We start from the raw sequence: 8,943 nt of genomic DNA on the forward strand, positions 1-8,943 counted from the left end.
TAGATGTGGTTATTGTAATATTATATTATTTAACTGTCTCCCTGTGTTAACTAACTGACAGGGCTTATTTCACTGTCTCCTTGTGTTAACTAACTGACAGGGCTTATTTTACTGTCTCCCTGTGTTAACTAACTGACAGGGCTTATTTCACTCTCTCCCTGTGTTAACTAACTGGCTGGGCTTATTTTACTCTCTCCCTGTGTTAACTAACTGACAGGGCTTATTTTACTGTCTCCCTGTGTTAACTAACTGACAGGGCTTATTTTACTATCTCCCTGTGTTAACTAACTGACTGGGCTTATTTTACTGTCTCCCTGTGTTAACTAACTGACAGGCCTTTTTTTACTGTCTCCCTGTGTTAACTAACTGACAGGGCTTATTTTACTGTCTCCCTGTGTTAACTAACTGACAGGGCTTATTTTACTGTCTCCCTGTGTTAACTAACTGACAGGGCTTATTTTACTGTCTCCCTGTGTTAACTAACTGACAGGGATTATTTTACTGTCTCCCTGTGTTAACTAACTGACAGGGATTATTTTACTGTCTCCCTGTGTTAACTAACTGACAGGGCTTATTTTACTGTCTCCCTGTGTTAACTAACTAACAGGGCTTATTTTACTGTCTCCCTGTGTTAACTAACTGACAGGGCTTATTTTTACTGTCTCCCTGTGTTAACTAACTGACAGGGATTATTTTACCTTCTCCCTGTGTTAACTAACTGATAGGGCTTATTTTACTGTCTCCCTGTGTTAACTAACTGACAAGGCTTATTTTCACTGTCTCCCTGTGTTAACTAACTGACAGCCGTTGTTGTGTCTGTGTCATTGCAGGAGCCCGTGGTTTAACGGCTGGGGGTTCAACCTGCCCAGGGGCCAGTCTCTGCTGGATAAATGGAACCAAGTCCCTGAGGGCATTGACATCCTCATGACCCACTGCCCTCCCCTCGGTGAGTCGAATTAACCAATCACATTCACAACCCCCTCATCACCATGCCTAATGGGGCCGCCCCTCATTATTTAAATCCATCCGAATATATTACGTTAGGTTGCATGTGTATACATAACTAGCTACCTAGAATAAAATGTGTTTAAGAAAAATTCATTAAAAGTCTTAAAAAAGTGTTTACTTGATAGCTACCTATACAAAACTAGCTACCTAGAAAGATTCATTAAAAGTTTTAAAAGCAATACAAATCCATTTGTACACTGCATCAGCTTTGCATAATCATCTCAGCCCTCCTCCCCTGCAGAGTTCTAACGTTCCCGACCACTCTGGTTCTAACGTTGCCGACCACTCTGGTTCTAACGTTCCCGACCACTCTGGTTCTAACGTTCCCGACCACTCTGATTCTAACGTTGCCGACCACTCTGGTTCTAACGTTCCCGACCACTCTGGTTCTAACGTTCCCGACCACTCTGGTTCTAACGTTCCCGACCACTCTGGTTCTAACGTTCCCAACCCCTCTGGTTCTAACGTTCCCGACCCCTCTAGTTCTAACGTTCCCGACCCCTCTGGTTCTAACGTTCCCGACCACTCTAGTTCTAACGTTCCCGACCACTCTGGTTCTAACGTTCCCAACCCCTCTGGTTCTAACGTTCCCGACCACTCTAGTTCTAACGTTCCCGACCCCTCTGGTTCTAACGTTCCCGACCACTCTAGTTCTAACGTTCCCGACCACTCTGGTTCTAACGTTCCCGACCACTCTGGTTCTAACGTTCCCGACCACTCTGGTTCTAACGTTCCCGACCACTCTGGTTCTAATGTTCCCGACCACTCTGGTTCTAACGTTCCCGACCACTCTGGTTCTAATGTTCCCGACCACTCTGGTTCTATATTTGACAGTGGAACTTTGTTTACTCCCTCAGTAGAAAATGATTTGGTTTTCTTTAGCTGTTTAGCTTCAGTTGTTTTCCTTAGTTGTAGAGCTTCAGTGGTTGAGCTTCAGTTGATGAGCTTCAGTTGTTTAGCTTCAGTTGTTTTCCTTAGTTGTAGAGCTTCAGTTGTTTAGCTTCAGTTGTTTTAGCTTCAGTTGTTGAACTTCAGTTGTTGAGCTTCAGTTTTTTAGCTTCAGTTGTTGAACTTCAGTTGTTGAGCTTCAGTTTTTTAGCTTCAGTTGTTGAACCTCCGTTGATGAGCTTCAGTTGTTTTAGCTTCAGTTGTTTAGCTTCAGTTGTTTTAGCTTCAGTTGTTTAGCTTCAGTTGTTTTAGCTTCAGTTGTTTTAGCTTCAGTTGTTTAGCTTCAGTTGTTTAGCTTCAGTTGTTTAGCTTCAGTTGTTTTAGCTTCAGTTGTTTTAGCTTCAGTTGTTTTAGCTTCAGTTGTTTAGCTTCAGTTGTTTAGCTTCAGTTGTTTAGCTTCAGTTGTTTTCCTTAGTTGTTTAGCTTCAGTTGTTTAGCTTCAGTTGTTTTCCTTAGTTGTTTAGCTTCAGTTGTTTTAGCTTCAGTTGTTTAGCTTCAGTTGTTTAGCTTCAGTTGTTTAGCTTCAGTTGTTTTAGCTTCAGTTGTTTTAGCTTCAGTTGTTTTAGCTTCAGTTGTTTAGCTTCAGTTGTTTTAGCTTCAGTTGTTTTAGCTTCAGTTGTTTAGCTTCAGTTGTTTAGCTTCAGTTGTTTAGCTTCAGTTGTTTAGCTTCAGTTGTTTTAGCTTCAGTTGTTTAGCTTCAGTTGTTTAGCTTCAGTTGTTTTCCTTAGTTGTTTAGCTTCAGTTGTTTAGCTTCAGTTGTTTTCCTTAGTTGTTTAGCTTCAGTTGTTTTAGCTTCAGTTGTTTAGCTTCAGTTGTTTAGCTTCAGTTGTTTAGCTTCAGTTGTTTTAGCTTCAGTATTTTTAGCTTCAGTTGTTTAGCTTCAGTTGTTTAGCTTCAGTTGTTTAGCTTCAGTTGTTTAGCTTCAGTTGTTTTAGCTTCAGTTGTTTTAGCTTCAGTTGTTTAGCTTCAGTTGTTTAGCTTCAGTTGTTTAGCTTCAGTTGATTTCCTTAGTTGTTTAGCTTCAGTTGTTGAGCTTCAGTTTTTTAGCTTCAGTTGTTGATCATCAGTTGTTGAGCATCAGTTGTTGAGCTTCAGTTTTTTAGCTTCAGTTGTTGATCATCAGTTGTTGAGCTTCAGTTGTTGAGCTTCAGTTGTTGAGCTTCAGTTGTTCTTGTTCCTCTGTGTCTTTCTATTCTGTGTCTGGCATTATTGACTGATTTCCTTCCTCTCGCCTGCTACTGCTACTGCTGCGGGTGCTGTTTGATTGCATGGAAACTCGATTTCACACCAGTGTGACAGATGCAGGAAACGATTGGCTAGGGCTGGAGCTAAGGCTGGGGCTGAGCTAAGGCTGGGGCTAAGCTAAGGCTGGGGCTGGAGCTGGGGCTAAGCTAAGGCTGGTGCTGGTGCTGGAGTAGGGAGAAAGGGAGAAAGGGAGAGAGGAAGAGAGAGGGGTAGGACTGGGGATAAGACTTTACCTATGGAAAATAGAAAAGGTGCAAAGCTTTACCTAGTAACTATTGTGCTTAGTTATTGTTGCTGTCTTATGTAGGTTTGTTGTCTTTCTTGCGTGTTTGCAGGGTTCAGAGACTGGGTTCCTAAGGAGCTGCAGAGGGTGGGCTGTGTGGAGCTGCTCAACACGGTCCAGAGGAGGGTCCGACCCAAACTCCACGCCTTCGGAGGAATACATGAAGGTCAGTCAGGATCCCATATACACACACACCCTATTACGACCCAGGGTAGAAGTAGGGATGGATTAGAGAGAGAGAGAGAGAGAGATGGGTTGTTGTGGGTTACGACCCAGGGTAGAAGTAGGGATGGATTAGAGAGAGAGAGAGAGAGATGGGTTGTTGTGGGTTACGACCCAGGGTAGAAGTAGGGATGGATTAGAGAGAGAGAGAGAGAGAGAGAGAGAGAGAGAGATGGGTTGTTGTGGGTTTGTGTTCAATACTTTCTCCTGCTCAGTTTGGCCTTGAGTCATTACCAGGACTACACCACAGGGTGTTAATGACAGTTAGGGACATTATGGATGTAAACATGGATGGGGGTGGTGGTGTTAGGGACATTATGGGGTAGACATCGATGGGGGTGGTGGTGTTAGGGACATTATGGGGTAGACAGGGATGGGGTGGTGGTGTTAGGGACATTATGGATGTAAACATGGATGGGGTGGTGGTGTTAGGGACATTATGGATGTAAACATGGATGCGGGTGGTGGTGTTAGGGACATTATGGGGTAGACATCGATGGGGGTGGTGGTGTTAGGGACATTATGGGGTAGACAGGGATGGGGTGGTGGTGTTAGGGACATTATGGATGTAAACATGGATGGGGTGGTGGTGTTAGGGACATTATGGGGTAGACAGCGATGGGGGTGGTGGTGTTAGGGACATTATGGGGTAGACAGCGATGGGGGTGGTGGTGTTAGGGACATTATGGGGTAGACAGGGATGGGGTGGTGGTGTTGGGGACTGGGTAGGGGTAGACAGGGATGGAGGTGGTGGTGTTGGGGACTGGGTAGGGGTAGACAGGGAAGGGGTGGTGGTGTTGGGGACTGGGTAGGGGTAGACAGGGATGGAGGTGGTGGTGTTGGGGACTGGGTAGGGGTAGACAGGGATGGAGGTGGTGGTGTTGGGGACTGGGTAGGGGTAGACAGGGATGGAGGTGGTGGTGTTGGGGACTGGGTAGGGGTAGACAGGGAAGGGGTGGTGGTGTTGGGGACTGGGTAGGGGTAGACAGGGATGGAGGTGGTGGTGTTGGGGACTGGGTAGGGGTAGACAGGGATGGGGTGGTGGTGGTGGTGTTGGGGACTGGGTAGGGGTAGACAGGGATGGAGGTAGTGGTGTTGGGGACTGGGTAGGGGTAGACAGGGAAGGGGTGGTGGTGTTGGGGACTGGGTAGGGGTAGACAGGGATGGAGGTGGTGGTGTTGGGGACTGGGTAGGGGTAGACAGGGATGGAGGTGGTGGTGTTGGGGACTGGGTAGGGGTAGACAGGGATGGAGGTGGTGGTGTTGGGGACTGGGTAGGGGTAGACAGGGATGGAGGTGGTGGTGTTGGGGACTGGGTAGGGGTAGACAGGGATGGAGGTGGTGGTGTTGGGGACTGGGTAGGGGTAGACAGGGATGGAGGTGGTGGTGTTGGGGACTGGGTAGGGGTAGACAGGGATGGAGGTGCTCACCAGATGAGACCTACAGTATACCTCCCACCCTCCTCTTTTTACCTCCTTCCTTCCTTTATGTTTTTATTAAAGGTGTAGAAATGAGGAGTTCAGAGGAGAGACAATTAAAGAAATCTCTCGGAAAGGAACGCACCCTGTGTGGTTTTGATTAGTCAGTTAGACAATACGGTTTCTCACTTCATGTCCAATGTTGATGATCCGTTGGACTTCCCCGTAGCGTGTGCTGATGATGCGTTCTCCTTCCACAGGGTATGGCATCATGACTGACGGCTGCACGACGTTCATCAACTCCTCCACGTGCACGGTCAGCTTCCAGCCCACCAACCCCCCAATCGTGTTCGACCTGCCCAACCCCTCCTCCAGCTCTTGAGAATGACCTCTGACCCAGAGGGTGAAGTGGGGGTGCGGGGGTTGTTGGCCAGAATAAACTACTTTTTTTTTTTCTAACAAATAATGTCTAAATAGTTATACTAAGTGTTTCTCTCAAATATTGTTCTTTTGTAAGCTGTAAAGTGAAAAAGTGTGGGGAGGGTATAGGGTTAGGGGTGGGATGGGTGGGCAGATAATAGGGTGCTGAGTGGTTATACAATCTAGCTATTGAAGAAAAAGCAGTCGGATCTGTAAGATAAATGATGCTTTGTGAATTTGTACAATTTCATTAGTTTTTGGGGTTTGTGTTTGCTGGAAACATCGGTATTGGATGCCATTGTTGATTTTGAACGTCCTTGTTTTTTGTGTTCGGTTTCATTTTGTTTTCCTGGACAATTCTGCTTTCTGATTGGCTGACAGGGACGATGCCTTAAACTAGCTTTACCGTTCTCAGCTAGAGCCTCACTCTCTGCAAGCTCAGAGAAAGACCGTATTTATTGTTAACTTGTGTCTATCAACCCAATCAAACTACACCACACAGAGCAGGGAAAGAAATCTAGCAAATGATACGCTTGAGATAACTCTAACATCTACCATCTGCAATTCTGATATATGTGGAGAAAATAAAGTATGTATATTTATATAGATACTGTATTCATGTTGTAAAATATCTGTACTAAAATTTGTTGGTTCAAAACATCCTTTTGGGATTTTCTTTCTTGTGTCTTTGCCTGGATTTGATTTAGCTTCTTCCTTTGCCACTCCCATCAAATGTTCTTCAAACGTTTCTTTAATGTTCATGTTTTACTCCCACTGTTAGGGTCTTTGAGTGCTATTTGGGGTGGAGGCTTTTGTTCCAGTCCAGCAGGAACACACATCACCCTATATAATGTAGTTGTTTATTTGATGGAGGTTTTTTAGTGCTGGAACAAAAGCCTGCCCAGGACCAGAGTTGGAGGCCCCTAAGGTAGAGGTTCATGGATGAGAGAGGAAATGTTTTTAGAGTTTAAGACTCAATATCCGACAGGTGGTGGGGTTGGTTTTCTTTTACAACACACCTGCCTAAAAAAGTTTTAGTTGTCCTTTCGATTGTAAATCTGATAGTATTTGTGTTTTTATAGCTTTCTTCTCATTTTGCACTGTGTGTAAATGCAATCTTGCTAGCACAAAATAATGTTGCCAAAAGCTGTCTCAACTTTGCAACTGTAAATGCTCCTTTGCGCTCTGTTTTCTTTCTCTAGCTATTTGTCTCTTCTGTTTCTCTGGCTGGTAGTTTCTTCCTTGTAGGTCTGGTCTCTCTTTCTTTCAGTTCATTGTGATATATTTAGCTGCTTTTATATGCAAATAAAATTGCAAGATTTTTACTTAAGAAGCATTGTCTTGTTGTTGATCAATCATACAGTACTCCACCACGACTGGTATATCCTTAATTTGAAATCATAAAAAAATGTGCAATGTATAATCATGCTAGTATAAATAGCTTTAAATTGGTTTGAAGTCATTACTGGACAGCAGCTCTATTGTAAATTCTCCTGCCTTTTTGAAGTGATTTGTGGTTTTATATTAAGGATGCTCAGTGTTTATCTGTCATTGTAGCTATTTTCTATCTGAAAGTTAATGTTGAATATGGTTATTTATTTTCTCACTGGAGAAACTGGATTCTGATGTTTGAAATTATAGAGGTTTACTTGGGTGAATCTATGCCCCTCCTAGGGTACTTTTAGACAGGACTTACATTGGCTATAGAAATATCCATCCCCTTTCGATGTACAGAGAAACATACATTTACATTTACAATATATAAATGTTATCAATGAAACCCAGAATTGTTACAGGAAATACCATAATTCTCCCAACCCCCAGTTTAGCTGCCAACAGAAGCTACAGTATATTATATGACACTTCTGCTTACTGTCAGACGTCCTGTGACAGTCCTGTGGGTGTTGTCTTTATGATGTTTGCCATGCCTGCTCTTAAGGACATCCACCATGGTTCAGCCAAGCCATTCAGGGATTTGTGTGGGCTAGTAATGTATATAACCGAGCGGTCCGTCTTTATAGTGTAATGCACCGTTACATAAAGATATGCAGGGTTTCATAGGGTTAATTGTTGTGGTTTATTTGGGTGTAGAGTTATGGATATCTGCTAAAGCTCTATCTCCTTCTAATCCTGTTCGGATCAGTTGGTGTGTTGAGGAGTGCCAGGTTATACATCAATACTCTGATCAGGTGAAGGGATGAGGAGTTATACATCAATACCCTGATCAGGTGAAGGGATGAGGAGTTATACATCAATACCCTGATCAGGTGAAGGGATGAGGAGTTATACATCAATACCCTGATCAGGTGAAGGGATGAGGAGTTATACATCAATACCCTGATCAGGTGAAGGGATGAGGAGTTATACATCAATACCCTGATCAGGTGAAGGGATGAGGAGTTATACATCAATACCCTGATCAGGTGAAGGGATGAGGAGTTATACATAAATACCCTGATCAGGTGAAGGGATGAGGAGTTATACATCAATACTCTGATCAGGTGAAGGGATGAGGAGTTATACATCAATACTCTGATCAGGTGAAGGGATGAGGAGTTATACATCAATACCCTGATCAGGTGAAGGGATGAGGAGTTATACATCAATACTCTGATCAAGTGAAGGGATGAGGAGTTATACATAAATACCCTGATCAGGTGAAGGGATGAGGAGTTATACATCAATACCCTGATCAGGTGAAGGGATGAGGAGTTATACATCAATACCCTGATCAGGTGAAGGGATGAGGAGTTATACATCAATACCCTGATCAGGTGAAGGGATGAGGAGTTATACATCAATACCCTGATCAGGTGAAGGGATGAGGAGTTATACATCAATACCCTGATCAGGTGAAGGGATGAGGAGTTATACATCAATACTCTGATCAGGTAAAGGGATGAGGAGTTATACATCAATACCCTGATCAGGTGAAGGGATGAGGAGTTATACATCAATACCCTGATCAGGTGAAGGGATGAGGAGTTATACATCAATACCCTGATCAGGTAAAGGGATGAGGAGTTATACATCAATACTCTGATCAGGTAAAGGGATGAGGAGTTATACATCAATACCCTGATCAGGTGAAGGGATGAGGAGTTATACATCAATACTCTGATCAGGTAAAGGGATGAGGAGTTATACATCAATACCCTGATCAGGTGAAGGGATGAGGAGTTATACATCAATACCCTGATCAGGTGAAGGGATGAGGAGTTATACATCAATACCCTGATCAGGTCAAGGGATGAGGAGTTATACATCAATACCCTGATCAGGTGAAGGGATGAGGAGTTATACATCAATACCCTGATCAGGTGAAGGGATGGGGGTTAGAGAGGGTAGAACAACAGAACAGCCTTCAGTCCTGGAGTCAAACCACAGGGCCTTGAAACAC

General features: G+C 43.9%; 1 protein-coding gene across 1 annotated transcript; it reads left to right on the forward strand.

The window, feature by feature from the left end:
- Positions 1 to 830: 830 nt before the first annotated feature.
- Positions 831 to 6,871, forward strand: LOC311117214 (metallophosphoesterase MPPED2-like; the record flags this gene model as incomplete). Its single annotated transcript, XM_084192191.1, has 3 exons — positions 831 to 946; positions 3,537 to 3,650; positions 5,384 to 6,871. Coding segments are annotated over 3 exons (352 nt in total), but the record flags the coding sequence as incomplete, so codon positions are not given.
- Positions 6,872 to 8,943: the final 2,072 nt, after the last annotated feature.

The sequence above is a fragment of the Coregonus lavaretus genome (genome assembly GCF_964263955.1).
Source record: "Coregonus lavaretus genome assembly, contig: HAP1_SCAFFOLD_156, whole genome shotgun sequence".
NCBI lineage: Eukaryota > Metazoa > Chordata > Actinopteri > Salmoniformes > Salmonidae > Coregonus > Coregonus lavaretus.